The sequence below is a fragment of the Gallinula chloropus genome, assembly GCF_964237585.1.
Source record: "Gallinula chloropus genome assembly, chromosome: 2".
Taxonomy (NCBI): domain Eukaryota; kingdom Metazoa; phylum Chordata; class Aves; order Gruiformes; family Rallidae; genus Gallinula; species Gallinula chloropus.
The window spans coordinates 119726176-119751861 of NC_140086.1; the positions used below are offsets into that span (position 1 = coordinate 119726176).

Sequence of the window (25686 nt, forward strand, 5' to 3'; positions counted from 1 at the left end):
TTAAATTCACTTAGAAATTGGTTTCAAAACAGTTGGACAGTTTCACAGACTTTCAAAGATCAAAATATTCTTCACCAGAGTTCATTAAAATATTCTTGTAAACTCCTAAATAACTGCTACTTCTTGTTTTGCATTAATATTGCTTAAATTAATATACTCATAAACATACAAAATGTTAAAATTTCCACGTGGATGCAGAACAGAACCAAGTTCTAATAGAAAGACTCTCAATACTTCAAGGTTACAGGCTTGATTCAGTCTCCATCAAAACCAGTGGGATTCTCCCCACAGTGTCCAGTGGGTTTTGGAGCAGGCCTTAGTAAGAGACAACAAAACATTGTAGCTTAAGTTGTAGGAACACACACAAAGTACACTTGTGTACACACACTAGATATGTAGCACAACTTCTGCATGGAGTGTTTTAAGATGGCTGTATTTTAGCCAGTAAAACGACAACCCCCAAGCCAGCGCCGCGTGCTATGTCATACCAGGCTGTGGAACCCAAAAAAACCCCCAATACCCATTCTGAGACATTCACGTTGCTGTAGTTGCCTAGTGAGCAGCTTTGAACACAGCTTAATGATACATCCACTTTGAACCCAGACACAAACTGGAAAGGCAGAAGGCTGCATTATTAGTACAGGGGCTCGAGTGATGCTATATGTGCTCTGGATGACTCTGGAGGCAGGATATCATCTCTCTGACAGGCTTCCCTTCGTAGCAGATTTGATACACAGCAGTGAAGAGCGGGAACCTGAGGAAACAGGGTGGGGAAAGCAAACGCAGCGTGAGTTTATTCTGCAACATTTTCTTAAGTGAAAGAAGTAAAACAGGGTGAGGAGGGAGACTGAAAAATGGATTTCTCTTTCTCTCTGTCAGGTGCTAATGCCAGGCTGAAAAGTGCTGGATAAATACAGAACCTACGTGCATCGCTCAAGTCAGTCACTCCCGGCAGCCGAGCTAGCTAAACTCGAGCCTGCAGCATTCATTATGCATGGCACAACCTTCATGTGATCTAAAAAATTAAAAAATTAAAGCCATTTGCATCTTTCCTTGACATTTTTACAGCAATACCCCCCCATAATTAAGAAGGGTGACTCGCACATCAGTTATGCATTATCTCTGAGCACTAATTTGGTAACACTTTTGCAGACCATGACACAAAGAGACCCAAGAAGAATCTCAAAGTCAAGTTTTTAGTAAGACCCTAACATTAATTGTGGGTTTTGAAACACTAAATTCTACCTCTTTATTTATTTATTTATTTATTTTTAAAATTGGCCACATTTCCAGCAACCCTCAAATTATTCAGGCTTCTCTGATAACCTGAAGGCTTGTTACAGGCAAGATGTTGGAATTTGCTTTCCGTCCATCCTGGACAGTGACAGCCAGACTAGTCCCATTTTCATACACAGCCTGGTGAATTCTCAATTATCTGGAACATATTTGTGTCCAGCTATGAATGCATGTCCATTTCTTTCAGTTTATTTTTGTGGAGAACAAGACAAAACCGGCAGCAGTAGCAAAAACTATTTCAACTGACTTGATTTTTGGTTTTATTTCATTGGTGCAACCAAAATTACCATGTAGCCACATGCCCACTCTTTCAAATCCATGCCACACTCTTCAGGTTACAAACCCCTTACTAAAAAATATGTGGAAAAAAATAATAAATGCAAGTGTGTAACATGCCTCACTTATCACTCATTCTGTGTAATATATTGGGCTGGGGGGGTGGGGTGAGTGGTGTGGCTGAATTTGCTTTTACCATAAAAACTTAAATGTGGGGACGAAAAGAGGATTTGTTATGCCCCTGTGAGATTTGACTAGAGGCAGCTACAAAACAGCTGAATCTTCTGAAGCAAAATCAAGCTTCATGCAGTAACTTCTCACTGACAAAATATCACTACTCCAAACCACGCCTTGATACATAAATCTTACTGTTCATCACAGAGAACTTTACTCTGCTGTGCACAGATCTGCCACACTTCAGGTGGGGAAAGCAGAAGTAAGGCTGACTGTGGGCTCAGGGCCAGCAAACTCCAAATGCCTCTTTATGTCTGAGCACATTAAGAGGGCTACTTCTACAACCACTGAAGTGTCAGAGCGGATTGCACTGCACATATCAATAGGGACCAACCCTGCCACCATGCCTCTGCTACTGAACTTTGACTTTTGTGTGTTTCTGCGTAACCTTGTGACTCATTTTCAAGGATTAGAGTATGAAGTTTTACTCTTGGGAGACGCTTACCTCTTAACTTTGAAACCGTGGCTGTTTTACTGTGTTTTCTAGTATCAAAAGAGCTTCTGAAAAAACACTTTTGAGAGTTGCTTTCAAAACTCTCTTTGAATTAAACCTTTCCTGAAGAACTGGGTGTTGGTACACCAAACAGAAATTAGCAGCTCTCCATTTTCATATTTTGGATTTAGAACATAACCCAAAGTCTTCTATAACGCTCTCTATTTGTTGTGAGATAGAACAGGGGGAAAAAAACCAACCAATGAACAACAAGAAAAATCCCAAACACAGCATTCTGTCTCACTTAGGGAACCATAAACAAGAACTGAAGCCAACATTTTAATTAGATTTTTTTTCCCAGCAGTTAGCTTAATTACTGTACACTGCAGAGACAGACTGAGGTGCCTTACTCCCAAAGATAATGTTAAAAAATAAGTAATTTAATGCAGCTGATCCATTAAAACTAGACTTAAAAAACTACTTTGGAGACAAAAAAACCCCAACCTAACAAGGCTTGGTCTTCTGACTGGCAGTTATTTGTTTTGCCTCATCTACAGACAGGAATAGAGATAACACATCCCTTAATCTCATAAGGAGACAACTGTGTGCGCTGCTTTAGAAATAATCGTCTATGTTCTGACTTGAATACAAATGAAAAAGCCAGGACAACCTGCTTAATTTCAAGCCACAAAAACCTGACCCACACAAGCAGATGGCAGGTTTTACCGTAAACTGAACTGGAAGTCACAGTAGGAAAGAGAACTGCAGTCTCTAAGCTAGAATACATGTGGGACAGAAGCAACCACTCCATTCAACTGATCAGCTGTAAAGATCCTTAACAACAAAGACCCTCTCCCTGAAGACAAGCGATGAATTTACTACCATGCAATATGCTGTAGAGCCTCTTCAGAAGTCTCTTCAGGAAGCTCAGCTTCTATCTTCACATATTTTACTCTTTTCACATGTTAAAACATACTCTGTTATGCTTTTCTATGACAGCAGGAGGCAATAATACATTCTGTACAGAGAAGGGCATTCACAAATTTAATGTTACACTATTAGCTCTAGCTACAGTAATGCCATTTCAAGGTTTTATTCACTTCTCTCTGATTTTAACTGGGGATGAAGCAACTCTTATTACAGTGGTTTTCTATTTGGCTACTACTTTCATTAAGATATCAAGAATAAAAATGCAAAAAGGAGTTATGGAAATAAAAAACAAGGTATGTGGAACTTGCCTTAACTGTTCTTACTTACTTTTCCAGCATTCCTTTCTGCTTGAGGATGCGATAGACTTCTGCAGACGTCTGTGGTCCTTGCAGTTTCTGACCGTTCAACATTTCTTGCTCCAATTCTTCGATAGACTGAACAACAGGGTGGGGAGGGAGAAGAGATGACCTATGATAAATCTGTATAAGCCTGGCATGGATTTATGCAAAACTGGGGTTTTTTCCTTTTTCAAAAGTGTACTTGAGTAAGCATATGGAATATCCTCCTGCATTTCTGTCTGTATTCTCCCCCTTAAGACTGCATCTCCCAATGTCTCTGTCCCTCTAGCTGTTTATTTATTTATTTATTCACCCATCCTTTTTTATACCTTTACACTCACACTAGCCTTGTAAGGCACTAAAAAAAATGAGGGGAAGAGAAGGATACTCAGGGCAGCTAGCACATCTTAGATAACTGTACTGTTACTCCAGCAAACAAGGAGTGCTTGTACTCACAACAATGGGTTTCACCCAGTGAGTAAGGTACCTTTCCAGTTTTAACAAATGCTTCAGCTACACGTCGATTCCGGCCACCGTAACATGTTGTGATGAGATCAGCAACTCCACAGCTCTCCAGGAAAGTGGCAGTAGACACCTGTCCTTTGCAAAAAATCCGGGCAAAGGCTATCATCTCCATTAGGCCAAGGCGAATAACAGCAGCTTTGGTGTTGTCACCACAGCAGAGGCCGTCACAGAACCCAGCTCCGACTGCTACTATATTCTAATGAGAAAGAACAAATGAAATAAGTTAATTGCTACTCACAGAACCCTATGACACACCAAAAGACAGAGTGCAGACATCCTTAAGAACTGCAATCACTTTACTAGTGTAAGAGACTAGGTGGTTGGTTTGGTTTCTTTTGGTTTTTTGGGGTTTGGGATTTTGAAGACTGTTGAATAATCTTTAAGAAAATAAAAGAAGATAAAAAGAGATTACCAGTCCTACATTACTAAGTGTTTCCAAGGATAAAAGTATAGTTAAAGCTCTGGAACAAGTTGCCCCACAGGCTGTGGAGCTATTGACTGTCTTTAAGAACAAGCAGGTTATACTGCACCCAAACAAGGTTTTATCTGGATTGAGCTGTTACTGCCCTGAGGTATGGGTAACATTAGACTGACAACCCACAGACCTTTTATTTGTATTTTCTTTATGATTAAATTAACAAAATTTATCAGCATTTTTCATGCTGATATGCTAATGGATCAAATTCAGCCAAGCTAATAGTATTCAGCCCTTTTAAGCATGCAGAGTTCCTGTAAGAGTAACAGTTAATCAAGAATTCCTAGAAAGTTCATGACACAGGAAGACCTTTACTAATTAAAAAAACATTATGGGGCTTTTTTTTTCCCTTGATCCTGGTGATAGCCTTCTACAAAGAACATGCTGTTTCTTCAGCTACACAGTCCCTTCTTTATCAACACAGAGATTAATGGAGAGGTGTTTGGAATGAAGCGACTAAAAAAGCTATTTTCTGGTCTGGGAGTCAGACACAAGCCATGGTTAGTTTGCCTCTACCAAAACAAACCAACCAACCCACCCCACCCCCCCCACCCCAAACTCAAAACACTCCAGAAAAGATGGCATTCTGCTATACTGATAAAGCCAGCAAGGAAGTGAGACAAGCAGGAATACCTTGCTGTGTGCAACAGCAACAGGTCTCAACAGAAATCACAGGAGAATAGACATTACGGCATCTGATGGAGCACCCAATGCTCAGGAAAATGTGCCAACCAACCAGACCAAATTTAATTGTTACTAAAGAAACAGCAATAGTCAGAACTTGCTAACAGAAGCAACAAGCGGATGAACAGTGGGTTTTGGTTTGGTTTCTTGGACTGTGAGAGCAAAAAACTGCAGGCAGCTACAGTGCTGTGTGGCCAGTCATGGCCAGGTGACTCTGGAATCAGATGAGGTCAGAGGATGAGTCATTGCTTTTTGAGCAGTTTGCTGAGATCTAGAGCAACCTTTAAAATTGCAGGCAGGCATCTCAACATCATACTTGATGCAGCAAAAAATGATCAGACTTTTAAGCTGGTATTTTAAATCATCTTGGCTTAAATCTTGCCTCTAGTGATTCAGTCAGGGAATGTTTTCACCAGACACCTCTCCCAAAGCAACCTCCAACATTTGCTCATTTGGTGGCAAAGCAAGAGGAAGTCAAACAGGTATTTAAAAAGTTTTCAGATGGGTCAACCCATTAAATGGAATTTACACATATATGAAGTCTGCAAGTGGTCAGACCTCAGCTAAAAATAAAAACCATTTCTGAACAGCCTCTGGGCTTTTTCCATGTACATCTTTAACACTCTAGTACTAAAGCTGCCCCTTCTCTCCAACTTTGATTTTCCTTTCCACTCGGAAGTGAATCATAATTTACAGTATGATTTGGCCTATGGTATTTTGTTGTCTACTTCTGCTGTTTGCAACGTTTGTCTTTGGAGAAACTGAAACATTGTTTTAAGCAAGCCATACCAAGATTAGCTACTTCTGAGGAAGCAGGGTAGGGAAGAAGAGAAATTGTGACTCTAACTCTGAAAACTGTTTTTGTAATGTTTTATAATGTCCCCATTGTATGTTCTTACACATAGTTTGTAAATAATGAGGAAACAAGACAACTGATTATGTTCTAGAACACACACCCAGGGTAAAAGACTGGTCTACATAACCCTTGGGCCACAACTGCGAATTTAAACCATCTGGTTTCATTCGAATCCTTGAAGGATCTCTAACAACTCCCTTACGTCTAATACACTGTAGGGAGCTAAGTAATAGCACATTGAAAGGTACATCTTACTGAAAGACAAGCCACTCCTTTTAAAAACAAAAAAATCTCACAAAACTTGTGACTGAGTCACTTTTCAGTCCAAAACCAGACCAAACCAGGCAGCTCAGTATTTGGAATCTCTGGGTGCAGGCACTAAGCTGAGTTTGTTTCAGGAAGATGCATAAGCAAAACTCAAAGTAACACACAAGACCCTAACGGCACTACCACTACAGCCACCTAAGAAGCAGACTAGGGGGGTGGAAACCATGTATTTATCTAGAAAAAACATCTTTCTGTATCTGATATAGTTGACCCAGAACGCTACCACTGCCAAAGCCTACACCCAAGGTAACAAGAGTTCCCACAAATGCCATGGGTACACGTTTGTGCACAAGCAGCGTGCCTGTGTTTCAGTGAGCTCACAGACTGTGTCTGCATACACAGCGTGGGCATCTGAGACCAAAAAGCAAGGATGACTTTAGCCTACAGACAAACCTGCTGTTCCAAAGGTTCAAAAATACCCTCACAACCACCCCAAAAATGACTGCAACACAATGCTCCTCCTGGCCTGAGGGATTCAGAGCTCTCAAAACTACTTCATGCTTGAGCAAACACATTTCCCCCCATGTCTGCATTAACAGCTCTTTACATTAAAGCCTGCATCTGGTAAGCAAGATGCAGAGAGTGATTTTATGTTACATATGGTTTTAAGCTATTAAAATATACTGCACCAACTGGCAAGTCTTCAGCTGGTCTGGTATCCAGAAGCTGGCACTAGTCCCAGTTATTCTAAGACCTGAGCAAGGACTGGATTCCATATTTTTTATCACTGGGATAGTGAAGGTATGCTCCAGAAAAAAAAAGTTGAAGCCAGGCAGTGTTCACAGTATGTGTCAAAACAGATAAGAAAAAGTGTCTTTTGCTTGCACATGACCTGCTGCAAACATGCCAGAGGTCACAAGTGCCAGGTCAACAGATGACCAAAAATCCAAGACTAACAAGTCTGCAGACTTTGCTGACAGATTGTCAGTGCTCAAAAATACCCAGTTTACAGTAAGTTTGTGGAGTAGTCATGAAGAAAGCTTCGGAGACCGTTTCTGAGGCAACCATTATCTCTCCATAATTAAACGGATCATTATAGAGAACTAAGCAGACATGTGAATTCACCTGGGATATCCAGCCTTCCTCAAGGCAGTGTCACAGCTCAAAGCACAGCCTGCTTTCCTTCCTTCCTTACACATGAACTTGGAGAAGCTCCCTGCTTCACATCATTGCTGAGAGAAGTCAAATGAAGACAAGTCAACAAATCAAAGACTGTATCAGCAGAACTGTCAGAGAGGTTGAACATAAACTGCTTCCTTGCTCCTGGCAAATGTGACTGTAAATAATGGATTTATTTTCCATCTAATCTCAGGGAAGAGTAATTACTATAATCAACTTCTATAGTACCTAGCCTGAGTATCCAACAGCAACTACCATGAACACCCTTTGCAGGGCCACCTTTGTAAGTACGGATGCTTGGTTACATCACCTGGTAAACAGTAAGTCACCACTCTACTTACTTCTTTGCTTAAGGCTAAGCTTGAGCCATAGGATTTAGAGATACACCTGAAGCAGCCCAAAAGGCAACCAGAACTGCTGCTGCCCTTTTTCCTTCCTATAGTAACTGTCACCTGTCTTGGTCTTTGACTTCTGCCATTTGAGGGAGTTTAATTCTCCAGATCCCTAAAGAAATACGTTGGGCAGCTGGAGCATGGCCATTGTACCACATCCAGAGATCAGATTCTCACTTCTCCTTTCCTTACACTCATCCCTGTCACTGCTACATTGGAGATGCTGCACCCAAGAGTGCAGATACCAGTGTTTATACTGCCCCTCTAACATGCTGCTAGGTTTATACACCAGCTCAGTCTTGCCTCAGGTCTATGTTGTTTGATTGTAAGGTCACACATTGGCACAGACACTAAGGGCCCTAAGGACATCTCACTGGTGACAACCTTGAGCCTGTGCTACTCTGCAGTAACGCATCCATCAGCTTCCAGGAGCACATCCATATATATGCATAGCTGCACATGCTCTTCTTACAGCAGTGTTGCAACCTTAAAGCACTTCCTGGGAAGGGCCCCTCAGCATCTGGCAAGCGGCAGCTGGAAATTGTAGGTGGCCTTGGCTCAGGCTGCCTGTAAACCCAACTGGACACCTTGAAACTGAACTATCCAAATATGAAGTTTATTCATTTCTGACCTCAACCCCTAAGAAGGTCAACAAATAAATCCAAATGTGCTTCAGTTTTCAAAAGAAAAAAACCCCACACCAAAACACTGGAGAAAACACCAAGCACTTTTTGTTCCTAAAGCAAACAAGTTACTGTAGACAGCTGTTCTTCCTCAGTATCATCAGATTTTGTAAAGTGACTGCCATTCCCTATTTGGACAGTCTCTGAGCTGATGCAAGACTGCTGTTTCACTGCACTGACTTCTATACTTCAGTACATCTCCATGAGACCATTGTCACAAAATAAATACAGGAAATGAAGTGGATAATCAATATATACATATATATATATGTGTGTGTGTATATATATATATAAATAGCACATGTTCTTTCACAGTCACCCAGCTGTAATACCTATATTACCATAATTACAGTCTGAATTCAAATATGCTTCAAAGAACCAAATTTCAAACCTAAAATTATCATTATTGTTAGGGAAAGCTGTGCTCAAAGCACATTCTGTTACCACCCTGTATTTCTTCCCAACCTTTAGGCAACCATCCACACTGAAAAAATCTTGCCTGCTTAGAAAAGCTTGCAGAAATAGAGAGCAAGGTAAGTACAGATTTTTAAAAAGATCTAGTCTTTTATGCCAGAAATACCAGAAAAATCTCATTTTCCCAAGCTGGTATTTATAGAAAAGTGCAGAAGCCAGGAGAACATACTATTTCTCACAGTGTACTATTTCTCATCCTTTAAATACCAATACTGGGGTTGCTTTTACTGTTTCCAAATCCAAAGACTGTGTGGACTGGCATGTGTACCTGTTTACTTCTGCCCTCTACGCTGCAATTTGCAGTGACACCGCTGACATTTTGAAATGGCTCTGCTATAGAGAGAAGAACACCTCTTTTTGTACCCATCCCTTCACAGAACACAACACTCATCTTCTGAAACAGGAGTTTCCTCCTTGCAGCGAGTGAAACATGCTAATTCCTACTATTTTTTCATGAAGTAACTTCCCAAGTTGAACTGTCGGCTCACAACAGCTAAACTTCAGAATTTTCCATAAAAACAATCACATGAAAATATGCTTATTTTTCACATTTTTATTACAAGGAGTATCAGATGACTCATAAAACCCAAATGCTTGTTGTTACCCATACCAAGCAATTTTCCTAGGAAGAATGTACAACTTCTAAGAAAAGAGCTCATTTACATTTCACCATTCACATCTGAGCTTTGCATTTTGCTTTACACAAGGAATAAAGCCATAGCCATCTATTTAATTTTAGCTGCTTAATTTTCTTTCAGAAGCATATTTGTACCAAATATGCTAATGAAATTTTGCAATATCTGAGTTAAGAGCTCAGGAAATTATTTATATGCTATCAGCACAAGATTTAGGATTAAACTAGAAAGGGTTTTAAATGGAAAAATTACTTTAAAAATATGATTTAAATGGAATTTTCTTTGAGATGAAGGAAGAATTGTATGTTTAAAACAAATTACCTATGCTAGCATGACTGATCCATGTCACTTCATACCAGTTTATGCCTTTTAATCAGGCAAGGAATCCATAGTGTTTTTAAACAAGCTAATCTACCCTTAAGTCGCTTTTAGTTTAGAGCTCATACCATGCATTTCTTTGGAAGCCTCAACTCAGTTAACAAAATATACTGCATTCAAAACCAAGAGGACACGGAACATACACAGCTTTTTTGAAATGCAACTAGAGAGTTCAGTCTGCAGGATGCATGATGAATAACAAAGCAGAAGGGAGGAACAAAACAAGGCTACAAAGAAAATACCAAGTTCCACTGCAGTATCTTCCTAGGTCAAGAATAATTTATTCAAATTCTTCTGCACTTCCAAAGAGATAGTGGTATCTTGCCTGACTTGGATCTTTACAGTAGAAATTGAGCATATGCTGACTAGCTGCTCAGTTCGATGGGGATAGTCATCCCTAGTGCCCTTTCATGGCACTTGTTTGGAAAAAAAGTTACCTGGGACAGAACCCCTCTATTAAGCAAGAATTTGAGTTAGTCGGGAAACATCAGGTTGAGCACATTTCAAAGAAAAATAAATCTATAAAACTACTTGACTAATTCCATGGGTCTATACACAGGGACTTCTTTTAAAAGCAATGGCTGTGGAACCAAATTACAAGTTCCGCAATCCTGACAAACTGCTATAAACAGAGTAACTGCAAAGCACGCTACACCAAAGTGCATCCCATTAGCCCAGCACACAGACCTGTGACCTCCTCCTTCTCAGGACTTACAGCACGACAGCTTTCATAATAAAATTATCAAGGAAACCAGTATGCCAAAAACTATGTTGTTGTATTAGCTATTGATCTCCTTTCCACTGAGGGGGAATCAGAACTCCAGACATCAGTCATTGGCGTGGTAGCTTTGCAAGAGAATGGTGTAGCTTACAGATAAGTTCAACAGAGAAAACAAAGCAATACAAAATAATCATCCAAAAAATAAACCAACCCCAAAAGTAAGACACATTATCTACTAAACCACTACACCCATCAGAAATGCTTCCATGCTACATATTAGACAATGTAAACTACAGTACTATTGGCCAGGGTGCCAATGCATCTAAAGCCTTCCTTTCACAAATGGACTCTAAACTAACCTGAGCATAACAGCAGTAAGAGTATGTTGAAACCAGCCTTTACTTGCTGTCAGTATCAAAATTTTCTAACCAAAGAACTTCCAGACAAGTAACTATCCAAAATAACTTTTCTCCTATTCTGGTCATTTCTGTATGTGGTTATCACCACTAACTTTATGGAGTCCATATCCATAAAATATAACAAATATAAAAATATAAAGAGTGGTCACACAGTCTACATCAATGACAGAGAGACAGTTTTGTCAACAGATACAATGGATTAGTGCCAACTTCTTTCTCCCTTTCTTTTTGCGAACACACTGTTGCAAAAAAGTAACTAAAATGGATTTAGAAATACTGGCCAATTAGATGAAACCAACACTTGTTTCATGACCCTGTGTAAGCCAAGTGTTGCAGTTTTGTGTGGTTGGGTTCTGGTGGAGGGGGGCAGGCCGCAGGGGTGGCTTCTGCAAGAAGCAGCTAGAATCACACAGAATCACTAGGGTGGAAGAGACCTTTAAGATGAGTCCAACTGTTCCTGTCCTCTACTAAACCATATCTCTAAATGCCTAATAGAAGTTTTCTTGCAGAATCCAACAGAGTACAGACCAGCTGACTCAAGGCCAGACTCAGTTTTGACCAAGGCCAAGCCCATCAGCAACAGTCCCAGTGCCTCTGGGAATCACATTTAAGAGGGGAAAAAAACCCCACAAACAGCTGTATTTTGCCACCAGAGAATGGAGTGACAATATATAAGGAGCTGTGCAGGCACCAAGGCCTGAGAGAGGAGATGCCCCAGGCAGCGTAGAGAAAGATTCCCCTGCGGCCCATGGAGAAGACCATAGTGGAAAGGGTGCATCCCCCCACAACCCATGAAAGATGACGGGGAGCGGAGATCCCACCTGCAGCCCATGGAGAGGCCCCATGCTGAAGCAGGTGGAGACATATGGAAGATGCTGTGACCTGTGTTGGAGCAAGCCTCTGCCAGCACTTTCAGCCCATGGAGAGAGATAAAGACACAGAGATGAGAGCATGAGAGACACCCCTGCACCAGAGCAAGTTTGCTGTGATTTATGACTGCACCCCATAGCAGTGACCCATGTCAGGGCAGCTGGTGAAGAGCTGAAGCCCCGTGGGAAAGGACTCACGTTGGAGAAGTTCATGGAGGACTGTCTCCTGTGGGTGGGACCCCACGGTGCAGCAGTGGAAAAGTGTGGAGTGCCACCCCCAGCTAAGGAGGAGAATATCTTGTGAGGCACTGACCAAAACTCCCATTCCCCCATTCCCTGCCCCTCCCCATGCCATGACCTGGGGGTAAGAAGGGAGTGAAATCATGAAAGTCTGCTAAGAAGGGAGAGGTAGGGGGAGGGTTTTAAGACCTGGCTGCACTTCTCATTACCTGACTCTGGTGTCACTGGGTGTGCAGGGCAGTGTCATAAATTAGAGAGTTTCTTTCCTTTATTCTGCGTTGAGTCTGTTTTGCCCGTGATGCTGATTGCGGAATGATCTCTCCCTGTCCTTATCTTGACTCCTGAGCCTCTCAATATATTTTCTCCCCTGTCCAGCTGAAAAGGGGAGTCACAGAGCGACTTTGGTGGGTGTCTGGCCTCCAGCCAGGGTCAAACCACCACACTAAGTAGAAGATCTATCTAGAAAGAGAGCTTGGGAGATAGACACAGGTCTACATGACAATTATCAGAGTATGCCCTTTCCTAATTTCCCACATTGTTCTTCCAGAAATGTTGTGCCATATATATTATATAAAGCACAATAAACTTAATTCTTTAAATGAAAACACCCTCTTTTTTTCTACAAGGATCATCATTCCATTTGTGCACCAGCTGTAGCCTGTTAATCTTACCTTCAGAGCACCACAAAGCTCGACCGTATCTGCATCATCTACTACAGTTATTCGGAAGTTCGGAGTCTGCAGGAGTTCTTTGAAGAGAAGGCCATTTTCCAAGATTTTGCTGCCTGTTGAGATAGAGAAAGAAAGACTAAAAAAGGAATAGTTTGTTTGGGTATTATTCAGTATTTTCTGTGCAAACCAAAATACTCAAAAGCAAAGATAAGGTTGTTCTATTGTCATCTAAAACACACTCATACTTTAAGTGACTAAGGACATGTCTGTATCACAGCTCACAAGCCCTGAACTGAGTTACTCTGGGCTTCTTCATAATTCAATATCTGCTCAGCAACAAGATTCTAAATAACAATTCTGTTAATTCTCTATACTCTCTCTTTTTTTTTTTTAATAATTCTCTTAAAAATGAACACTTAATAAGCCAAAGATGAATGAATGATATAGCAGGTGCAATTATAGCAATTATGTAGGCCTGCATTCAAAAAAAATACTGATGAAAGCACATCAAGCATGTTTTAAGCGTGTTGCCACTGACAAATGTGTCTACGCACCAAAAAACATTCAAAACCAAGTTCAGTGCAAAAGCTGTTAGAGAGGTTACAAAGCCAAAAATGCATAAAACTGTAGAAATTGACACTGAAAAAGTAGAATGAACTCTGTGCTATTACAAATGACTACTGTATGCCTACATACACATGCGTACGCCCCTCTAGACACTGATAAATCTAAGACTAGGCACATCTTTGTGCTGCAAAGGTGTGCAGACACCAACACAGAACTAAAACCATGTCTAGGTCCTAGGGGAACTGATTATTTCAAGAAATTAAAATAAGGTATTGATACCTTAATAAAACCCAACCCAAACATTCATAAAGGTACCATCTGTGACCATAATACTTGAACTGGACTACAGAATATCTAGTTGTTTAAAGCCATGCAGATCCAAGAAAAATCTTAAGGACAGTAATGAAATAAAGCAATTTGTTATGTGGAAGATGATAAAAAAAAGCATGCTTATTATTTCACCTAAGGCCACAACCCAAGTGAGACTAGGTAAAATTGTACTACCCCCCCCCCCCCCCCCCCATTCCTGGTATTGTCCTAGTACTTTTGTAAGCGTAAACATTCTAGGAAATTCAACACTGAAATAAAAAGAACCTACCAGTTTCTGGTAACAAACACCTAATGGTCAAAACAATAAAATTTGAGCTCTTTGACAGGCAACTATGAGGACATGAGCATGTTTTAAACATTCTACTAGGAACAGTACCTATTGTGGTTTCACAGAATTTCTCTGCTGCCACCTCATTGGCAATGTTAGCTCCCATCAGCACACTGATGTCTATTCCCATCTTCTCTCGAATAATGTCAGAGATCAGTTTGAGTCCCTCCGGGCCTTCATCTATTCCCTGCAGCCAACATTAAATGGAATGACCAAAAAGCTATTGATTAGACACAGCAGAGAAGAAAGCACATCATAATTAGTCTTATCCAGAGGTGGGAACTGCAACAAGGCCTATTTAGATAGAGACTACAGGTGACAGGCTTGCTACCAGTGAAACTTCTGCTATTGTTGTGACCTCGAAGCTCCTTTCATAGGAGGTAGTGCCTTAAGAATGAGCACTAAACTCTAGATGATAGTAACAGTTTTTATTTCATGCTCAAAGTCCTGATTCTAAGAAGTGCTGAATATTCAGTTTTGTTAGCTCAGAATCTCAGCTGCTTACTGTCAGTGTGTACTTACTAAAAGCAGCGAAGCATCACTGATCCATCATGGGTTGTGAATCAGGCCTGCACTTGGATTTGAAAGTGCAGTGAAACTCAACACAATGGCATTCAATAACTTCTTCTGTGAACAGGTAAATGAACTGAAATATCAGATTCCCTCGTGTCTAACCAACAGTTTAATAGTCAAAATCCAGTTTAATAATTTTGAATGCTACTACAAATAGAACAGCTGATCAGAGACACATAGAAAGCTGACCAAAAGAGAATAATTTAACTTCTAAGGATATTTCTTTATCCGTATTTAGAAAACACTCTTTGCAAAGCATGAAAATAGGGGCAGAAGTAGGACCTTAGAAAAGATCATCCCACAGATTAATGGAGAAGAGAGCCCAGTACCCTGAATTGCCTGAACCAAGAACTCCAAGTGAGACAAATTTCTTCTCACAAAACCATTTTCTTCCAGCCTGCTAAATGCAGACACCTTTTGAGTCTTTAGAACAGAGACATGGCAGACAAGCTGCTTTCTTTCCCACAGTATGCCACCTTTTATACCATACTATTTTTAATGCTGGGGATTTGGTACTTCTGGGGATTGGTAATCTTGAGTTATGACTTAAAAACAAAAAGGCAGTGTCATCCCATACTACTTCCAGATACACATCTATACACGCACTTCAATGTTGCCAGTAATGACATCTCAGGCAGGTCGTAATTTACATTTCCACAGATGAGAGGTGCTATTTATTAAATAACATTTCTGCTACCAGAAATGCCTGTATAAACCCAGCCACTATAGCCAATGGTGCTTGCATATCTGTGTTTAATGCATAGCACTCTCTCTCATCTTTAATGAGTCATACAGAAAGGATCTGAGAGCAAGCACACATAGACATGTTGTATTTTTCCCCTCACAGTGTCAAAAATCTTCCCACAGAATAACTGTAAGGCCCCTCCTGTTAAACAGGCAATTAATAAACAGAAAAGCATGCACACATGGGGAAGAACTTCAAAACTGTGAATATGTACCCAACAATTACTCATCCGAGTGAAAGGAGATCAGAGAGGCTTAGGTGCCCAATTCTGCCCTGCTATGAAACAGATGCAACTTCTGACAAAGTCAAGGAGAGCCACACCTGTTTCTTGCAGTTAAATCCAATACTGAATGACAAGCTGACAGGAGAAAAAACAAACACCTCTCCCTCCCTCCAATATCAAGGCTCCAACATGGGAGTTTCCACTGCGCAGCAAAGATCCCCAGCCAGTGCCAGTCCAATTCTGTAGTCTTGCATCCTCACATTGCCACAGCAATCCCTGAGGCCCATATTACAGGTAGATGAAAATAAGACTGATGTTGATGCTGCCTGAAGAGTAAGCTGAGTGACCTCCACCTATCCTGCTTCCCATGCTCTCTGCTGTAGCGCATCGAAGTTCCCCCCCACTGCCCTGATTTGTTAGGTTTTCATAGACACCAGTGATCAGAATTTATGTAAACACAACTGCAAATATTTCAGTGGGAATGCAGATTAACCAGAAGACAAATGTCTTCTTTTCTTCCCCACTCAGTTTTATCATCAGACCTTAGGCTCTGCTTGAAGATTGGACTGTCAAAAAAAAAAAAAAAAAGAAAGAAAAGAAAAAATCCAAAACAAATGACATGCTGCTAACTTGCCAAATAATTGAGAAAGCAGAGAAACAAGACATCCCACTAATGGTATTTTTCAGAGCAAAAATGCACTTTAACTGCCCAAAGTTAACACAAGCCACTTTAGTAGCATTTGTGTTGAGCATAATGAGACCACTAAAAATATGACTGATGAAAACAGCATACATAAAGCTGCAAAAGGAAGGAATGTGTTCCTGCCTCTATTACTTAGTGTCATTGTGTTAAATCTTTACCCTTTATTCTTAAATTATACTTTTAATTATGTACACTTATGCCTTTTTGTAAAAGCTTTGCATTCTCAAAAAAAAAAATAAATAAAAGGGACTCACATCATTTCTTTTGAGAGACTGCCTCCTGATGCACTGTTCCAACCTGACAGTGGGAAGCTGCCTAGGAATCAAGTGCATGGCAAGTGTCACTACTTACACTACACTAAACACTGACTTTTCATTTAGTTGGGTTTGTTTGTGGCTTGCATTAATTTTTTATTAAGTACCACACCTCCCTTTTTTTTTTTCCCCTTAAACATAGTCATTAATCAACACTCTACTAAAGCACAGGTAATCAATCAATATCCCAAACAGTAATCCCAAGGGAATACTGGCCCAAGCTCTGACTTCAGACAAACTCTCACTTACTCCACCAATTTCATTAGAGTCACGCCTCTCACTAAGGACATGAGAACCTAAATCACATTTAGTAAATTAAAGGAAGATAAAGTTTATTTGGAGTTTACAGAAGACAGAAACACAGACAGACAACTTCAAGGCAACAAACTTAAGGGAGTCTAGGACAGCTGTGTAGTTTTTATGCTATGCATTCAGCACTTAACACTGCCTTATTTCATCCTTCTACAATATGATTTTTTTTTTCTATTTCAGAAGCACTATTTTTCATATATCTCAGCAGTGTATCAGGTCAGTAATGATAAAACAACGAAGATTTGATGGTCTTATTTAGCCAAACTAAAGAGACAAGCTTGCAGTAAGTAGGGGGAGGGCTGGGCGGGTTCTTTAAGCACAGATCCCTATGTGGATCATTAGCAGTAAAAAAGGGAATGTATGTGGAGAAAATGGCCTACTCTCAACTAAATAAAAACCAACAACAAATCAGGGGGTGGGGGAAGAGCCATCCACATTTAAAAATTCTCCTGGCACCAAAACCACAAATGCTCCAGCGAAACACTTCCTGCACCTCTGCCCTCTCCTATTTCCTATGCTCGAACTGTCTTTTCGGGCCATGTTTTGAACGGACTTTTTTGTTGCAACATAATATTTGACATGAACAAGAGCACTATCCTCTCAGTCATGTGAGATTCTCTCAGCAGTTCTTAAAACGATTAACTCAGCGTGTGGGATGTGCGTTAACAATTGATGCATTGTGCTCGTGCTCTGGTTCTGCATCTCTCCATGCGTTTGGAAACAACAAATGAAAGAGCAGAAAGCTTGGTGGTACAGAATACATCCACTCCCTCTTTCTCTTTAGAAGTCTGACTGCGAGCATTTCCAATCTTACATCAAGAAAGGTTTCATGGAGCTACTAAGCAAATAATACAAGTAGACTTTTCGTGCCAAATGATCAAGTTGTCGGTTATTAATGCATGTATTTATTGTACCTTTATGAGAGTTATCCCGAGCGCTTTCTTGGGTACTCGTCCTGTGATTTCATCGCAGACTTTGTGAATGAACTGATGAGGAATGACAAACACCAGCAAGTCTGCATCCTGTACAGCTTCATTAAGGTTTGGGACAGCAACCTGTGTCGTTATGGGAGAGAAAAGCCACATAACACACTACAATTAACACACTACATAGAAGTATTATCTGGTAAGTAAAAGCACATTTTAGTCTTATACTGAACGCTACAAACTACCACTATTCATCACTGAAAAGAAGAAGTAAAAATCTCCCCAAAAAAGCAAAAGAACTTAAGCTTTGTAACAAGCAATTTTAAATCTTGACAGCCACCATCATGGTTAATGCAACAAACATTTAAAGTGTTCTGTAACATTCAAAAAAGTACTTTGAGAAAGAAAATATAAATTCAGAAGCTGCCTTATTTTTAACAATATACTTCCAATTTTGGGGAAATTATTGCATGCAGAAGAATAGTTTCTTCACTTAGTTCCTTATATACTCAAATTTCTTCTCCAGGTCTCTTACACCTATTTATATTCTCTTTCTCTGTACTCATAGAATTTGTTTACCCTTTAAGGTGACCTACCCAGAAGTCACTTACTAGACTCCACTTTTCCTAACACTTGATGACCGTCTTAAAATAACACTCAGGTTTACAATGTTCCAATAAGCTTGACCTACTGACAAAAAGAACAAACTCAGACAAGGAGGCAGTGGACAGCCGAAACACCACACTTGCTGAAGGCCAGGGAAATGGGATTTCAGCATTATTACTAAAGAGGAAACCACAATGCATGGAAGTTCATGCTTTTCCTGCACAAAATTCCTGCTGAATTGTCAGCTGCCATAGAATGTTTTTGATGGAAGAGTCCACCTGCCCACCCACCATCAGGTTACACAAACACAAAACAGATATGGAGTCCCATTGTTCTGCCCTGGCAGTGCTGTATCTAACACTGTTGACTGTATATAGTTAAAATGTAACTAAGAACCAAATAAACTGCAAACAGCTTGTATTTTGCTTGAGAAATACTCTAGTTCTCATCCTCTAAGACTTCCTAAGACTTTCAGAGTACTTGAAATCACTTCAATTCTCACTGACCACCTAGCTCCATTCCGAAGTTGAGGCCTAATTTGGTTTTTAATGGCTATGGTCAGAGCTGTTAATCTTACCTTCATTTTCACATTTGCTTCCCTATACAGAAGCTGAAGTGACATAAAGATAATTGGGGAGGGGGAGAAAGAGAGTATGTATATTGAATTTACCTACCTGCATAACCTTACTTGTTCAAATCTCTGATCTCGATCAGTAAAATAGCATACAGTCCAAAGTATTATAAACCCTACAGCTGTTAACAAACAAACTTCTACCTCCATTGACAGCATGAACAATATTCCCTCTGCTCTGTAACTAAAATTTAGCTCTGGAGCCTTACCACATTATCTGGCAGCTTGTATCCAGGGAGGTATTTTACATTTTCATGTTCTTTATTTATGATATCCGTCAGTTTTCTCCCATTGATATTCTCCTCAAAGACCCACATCTTCACTGTGGAAGCAAACTTTTGCAATTTTTTTACATTATTGCCTATTATTTTGGCAACCGCAGAACCCCTGGAGGAAACAAAAGAAAAGTATTATTTTTTTAAAAAAAAAAAAGTTTTTGCTCTAGAAGAAATAGATTGTCCTTAAAAGACATTCACCCATTATTGGGCCAGTGGCTATGTAACATTTTTGATCTAGTAAAACAAGTGGAAAACACCAGTCATTTACACCTGCTACAGTCTCACAAATGCATCTAGAGTAGGTTGGACTGAAGCATTTACTGAAAAGTCTTGACTTACTTTGTCAGCTATCCAGTGAGCATTTCAGTTGCTGTATCTATACAAATCAAATTAATTACACCTTCAAAGCAGTGGTAAAATTAATATCCTTAATTTATAAAATGGGTAATTTTCACCTTTAAGAAACATGAAGCATTCTTTGCAAAAATGAGTGACCCATCAAGTGCCACACAATACTGAGATGCATTTAAAGCCAAGAAGCATTTACATTTAGTATAAGTTGTAAACTTTACGGTTATGCTGCCAACCTCACAGAATTTAACTGTTGGAACAGCACCCTCTGAATATGCAGGCAGACAATTCCATCCACGAGCCTCATTCTCCCTCATTTTCTCCCCAAGAACAGCACACAGTGAAACCTGTAGGACGGTGGTCAATTTTTACTATTCAAATCTCTAAGCAACAATGAAATGAATCAGAATTACTAAGGCTACATACTAGAAAAGAAACAAACACAACCCTTCCCTTCCATTCCTAACCTCAATGCTACCTGGGGAAGAAAAAAAAACCAACATGCAATTCCATAAAGCCTGTTAACCAGACTTCCTTTCCTGAGGCAAGCCAGCAGGTTCATAATTACTCATAATCTACTAAGCAGACCAAAAAAAAAAAAAAAAAAAAAGAGAAATACTCAGAGCCACTTATCTGATGTTTACCTCTGTGCATGTGTAAACTGCATTTTTATTAGGAGATACAAACACTTTAACTTCTCAAATCTAGTTATAGTCACACACTCTCCTAAATTTATTATGGACATTGCTTGTAACAAACCCATAGCTGGCAATGAAACCAAACAGATTCATTCTGCTCCAATAGCTTTTAGTATGGCACAACTTGTGCTATACTAAAGGTTTGTGTTATCAACAGGCCTAAGCCACTTGCTAAGTGGTGACAGAAGAAAGTATACTAACCTAGGTAGTTCTTCTTCAGTTAAACCATAAAACTGTGTATCTTAAAAGACTAGAATTTATTTCTCTAATAGCACTTGACACACCACAAATTCCCCCAGGGTCGAGAGGTGGTACAGAAGCCGCAATTGTCAGACACCTCTTCCCGAGCTCATGTTTTAGATCTGCATCCACGGGGTGGTTTCTGCTTCAGTGGCCAGCACCTCAGCAGCTGAACCCCTGGATTTCAGATCCACACAAACAGGATGAGTCATATTTGACACAACACAGGTATGTGTGTTCCTCAAAAAGTGCTTTGGAGTTTCTTCTGTAGATTTACATATGAAGTCTGGATCCTGGCAAATCACTCTTCAGTTCTGAACTTCACTACACATTCTGTGTGCTTAGTACTTATAGAGAAATATAGAAATGACTGATTCAGCAACTGTACAATTGGGATTTTCAGGCAGTTTGCTGGCACAAAGTTTGGCAGAGTGTACTGCTTGATTAAGACATTAATTCCATTACTATTTAACAATTAAATGCCTTAGCCATAGTTTTTTCAGTCTTTGCATGTAGTATTGAAAAAATTGTCTCATCATAGTTCCTGAATTCAAGAACATTGTCCTGATCAGCTTCTTTAGTTCCTCACTGATTTCTTTAGATCCTCATTAACTGTTATGTTGCAACAACTGTTGTCAGACCCAATTAAGCAAGGTCAAACAACTGACACCAAGTCCAAGACTGCTCTATGCAAGGTGAAATACCAGCTCCTCACACCTGTTAAACCAACAAGCAAGGCTGCATTCCCTTCTGTGTCCTAACATTCCTCAGTATGTACTCTGAAATAGTTTACTGGGGTGTCTGGCTCATCTTGTATACTCCGGACACACTGCAAAGCAAAGGAATGGGAATTCTTGCCAATTTATTCTTAGCAATAGCAGTTGTAGCAAGAGCCAGATTATAAGACTTGGTGCCTGCAGTGGCTCTGTTACACAAGAAAAAAACCAGTGAAAGATTCCCTCATAAACCTTAACCCTGACATGCTCTGAGGGATGGTTAATGCTATTCTGCTAATATGACAGGGCAGTTGCATGCCAAACCGCAGTTCTCTTCCTTGCAATGAGTACCACAAGTAACACTCAAATACAACCACGTGCATTTCTTATTTAACACTTCTGAAGAACTCTATCTGATCTCACTAAGCAAGGCCATGCACTCTGTCTCCTGTCCTTCACTGCTACAGCATATGGTCTGCCTTCCTCTTACCACTTTAGAAGTACAAAACCCAGAAACTCCTAAACTTGCCCTGATACCGGCACTAGTGGAGGTAACAATATGAAAGCACAAATAACATGATTTAGTCTAATTCTACCTATTGTCCCTAGAGTCACTTAACTGAGGCCACAAGTCTTACCTCCCATTTTTCTACTGCAAGTTCATCTGTCCCAGTAGCTTCCTCTCTCCTCCCTAACTCTGCAGTTTCTGTTCAAGTTGGGTGATCAGATTAAGGACTGGTTCTAGCAAAACAGGGATAAATTCTGTCTATGCACACCTTGTTAACCTGCCCTGGGAGTGTTATCAGAAGAGCAGACTCTGGTATGAGTCTGAGGCAGCATCTACAGTGTTTTGACTGAATATGGGCACTACCCTTGAATCCTGTGGCTCCAAGGCATATTCCAGTGGAGCACACTCTTCACATTCAAGAAAACTTACTTCATCCCCTATCTGAAAAGCAATCACTTATCCTCAAGCGGACCTACCCTAAGCTGGCAAGGCCAGCAACAAGCACAGCTCCTGCTTTTTTATGCCCTGTGAGCCATCTGTATGGTCCCATGATCTTCATCAGGTGCTGAGGGACCCCTGCCAAGTCAACTTCATTGTTAAGGTGACCTTCCCTCTAGCAAACAGACCAAACAAGTCTGACTGGAAGAACATCCAGGTTGATTGGCTCAACCCTTCTAAATTGCCGCTGTCCTGCCAAGTTCCTTCAGTGTCTTTTTTTCATCCCAGATATAGGTTAAGGGTCTGTGAGAAGGCAAAGACATCTGTACAGTTACTGCCACTTGTGAGGCAGAGTGGTCTCACGTGGAACCCCAAAACCCCAGTCTCTTAACTGCTATAGATGTCAAACCCCACACAGTTCAACTGTCAACACATTTACAATTTAGGTACCAACAGTTGCACACTCCTGAAATATCAGCAGTAAGATGCATAAGTGCTTCAATTTATTTCATTTTACTTGCTTTTGAGCATTAAAAGCTTCCACTTTAAGACCACAGGCCCCTGTTCAAAAAGACATTTTTATGAATTAAATAACACCTGCGTGCACGTAACCAAACTATTAATTAATATGTTATTATATCATAGTGGTCTTTGCAGTCAGGGCTTGCTGTCTGTCATCTCATGGGCTTTGAGGAAGAAATCACCAATCACCTACCTCTCCAATAATTATTGTTTTCAGAAACATTGGCAGGGGAGGAACAGGAAAGCTGTTCAATACCAAAACATTTGCAATTTAACATTTTTTACACTTTGGTTTCTGCTTTCCTGCCACACTGCTATAATATATGAAATAAACTATCAGTTATTTGAATACATTTATCCCCAAAAGAAAGCAAAAAGCTGATGCCCGGTAACAGCACACTCTTTCTCTGAGCATCACAGATAGGAGCATTTTGCTACCCAAATATCCATCCCTTTAAGGCAGGAGTTTTTCTTGTTATTAAACTGATCCAATGAGGTGACAACAAAATACATATGTGTGTGGTCACTGGTAGTAGGTGATATCTAAAAATCCTTTTGCTTTTGCAAATGTGTTTCACAGTTAAGAAAATACAAATGCTATTAAACTAGCTGTAAAACTTTTTTTGCTCAATTTCAAGTATGGAAGAGCAGCAACAATACTCTTAAAAAGACAGGTGGTTTCTTCTGACATATATTGCAGTGCCCTATTCACCCTACAAGCTAGTGCAAACGAAGCAAGAAATGCTGCACTGAAATGTCAGCCATTCCCTCAACACTCCATCACAAAAGAAAACACAACTTGGCAGTTGCTGGTATTTTTAACTATGCAAAACAGCACCAAAAGCCAACTGCACAGAGGGGGCAGGGGGTGAGCAACAAGTCTAAGCTCACTTTGACAAAAGACAGCTAAGTTTTGTTTAATAAAATGCAGTACCAAACACCAAACTCCCATGAGGATGGATTTAGCGTCTTAAAAAAAGTGTCATCAAAACAATGTAAGCTTAGCATTAGTGACTGAAGTGACAAAGTGTGAAGATACGTTTAAATAATACATTGTAGTTTACTCATTGTAAATACGGATCCAGAGTAAAAATAGTGATCAGGAATGGTATAGAAATGGAGGACAAAGGATTATTATAATATGATACTCCTCTTGGAGAAACAACTATAAATCTATCGCTTTCAGTGGACACAACAATAAGCTTATTTAAGCCTAATCATAAACTAGCGATAGACCCAGCAATAAAACCTTGTATCAAGCCTTCATCATAATCAATTTGAAAAAGAAAATGTCTTTCAATAAAACTAGCATCTCGCAACTCTTCTTTGAGCTACTTGAGCAAACAGCTAACACAGGAAACCCCGAACAACACTTCAGAAGAGCAGACTTGTTCCAGAAGTCCTACAGGCAGCGCCCAGTTAGCAATGACCTGCTAAAAACAAAACCACATTCTCTTTACTGTCTCCCTCACCTGACACTGGACAAACCACACAACAAAAAGCAGGTTAAAAACATCCTAAAGTAACTTCTTAAACGAGCTCTTAAACGAGCGTTTACAAGCACGCCAGAACCGGGTGCTCGATTCTGCCGCTTCTCCACCCGTTTACTTCAGGGAAATGCCTCTGAGGGAGACCGAGGGCTGGTGGAGCCCACCCGTGCGGTACAAGCGCGTCCGAAAGCCCGCCACGGACCGAGCCCTGCTAGGAGCCACCGGCTGTTTCACCACCAGCACGGGGGCCGCCGTCTCTGGGGCGCGGCTGCCCTCAGCCCTGAGGGGAGCGCGGCTACGGCGCGAAACCGCCTGGTCCGCGGGCCGAGAGAAGGAAGGCGCTGCGCGGGAAGCGACAGCAAGGCCCGAGCAATCACGGTCACAGGGAAAAGGCATCGGCCCTCTCAGGGGCTGCCGCCGCCCCCCCACTCACCAGTTCCCCGAGCCTACGATGCAGACCTTGAGGGGCGCCCCGGAGAGCGCCATGACAGCGCCACCCGCGCCCCGCCAGTGGCCCCGGCGATGGGCTCCGTGAGGCAACTGCCTCACGCTCCCCCCACCGCCACCGTCAAAGACTCGCCCTCACCGCCCTCCGCCCCCGCGGCTTGCCGGGAAGTGTAGTTCCACACCGCCTCGCTCAGTCTCTCACCCTTGCTGGGTCTGGGGTGGGGTCCGCAGGCCTCCATGACGGAGACCCTCGACTAAAACTGGCAAAGCCAAAGGCATTGTTCAGTATGTTTATTGTCACCGTTTTCTCCTCAACTAACACCATACATTTCAGTCATACATGTCTCAAAAAACCTCTTTTGCTCTCTCCTAGTGTTGGAGCAGCACTGAACAGATTCAGCGTGGGTCTGTGAAGTGACCAGACACGGAGGAACCAAGGTATCAAATAACAAAGCCGGTCTGGCCAGGGGGGGATATTAATGAGAGAAATATGAGTGTTTTCAAATACTCCTTTCTCCTCAGCCTTCAGTCAAAATCATGTTCTCCCTCCCCCATGCTTCTCCATTGGAAAAAAATGTTGATGAGCTGTTGGTTTTGTAAGAAAGATAGTTTTGAGTCAACTGCAATAAACTTTTTCATCAAAGCTGTATTTCTACTGACACCTTTAGCCACATTTAAATAACCTGAAAGCGGTCAAATGCAATGTTCTTGTCTCTGTACAAAGATAGTGCCCTTCCCTCCTTATTAGAATAAACACTACATCAA

General features: G+C 40.8%; 1 protein-coding gene across 1 annotated transcript; it reads right to left on the bottom strand.

The window, feature by feature from the left end:
* Positions 1–646: 646 nt before the first annotated feature.
* Positions 647–24997, bottom strand: GPD1L (glycerol-3-phosphate dehydrogenase 1 like). Its single transcript, XM_084280165.1, has 8 exons — positions 24908–24997; positions 19443–19620; positions 17985–18125; positions 14249–14387; positions 12976–13088; positions 3995–4228; positions 3497–3603; positions 647–754 (listed from the first exon to the last, which is right to left on the bottom strand). The coding sequence occupies exons 1-8, from the start codon at positions 24958–24960 to the stop codon at positions 658–660; spliced, it is 1062 nt and encodes a 353-aa protein (XP_084136291.1). The 5' UTR covers positions 24961–24997; the 3' UTR covers positions 647–657.
* Between the last annotated feature and the right edge of the window lie 689 nt (positions 24998–25686).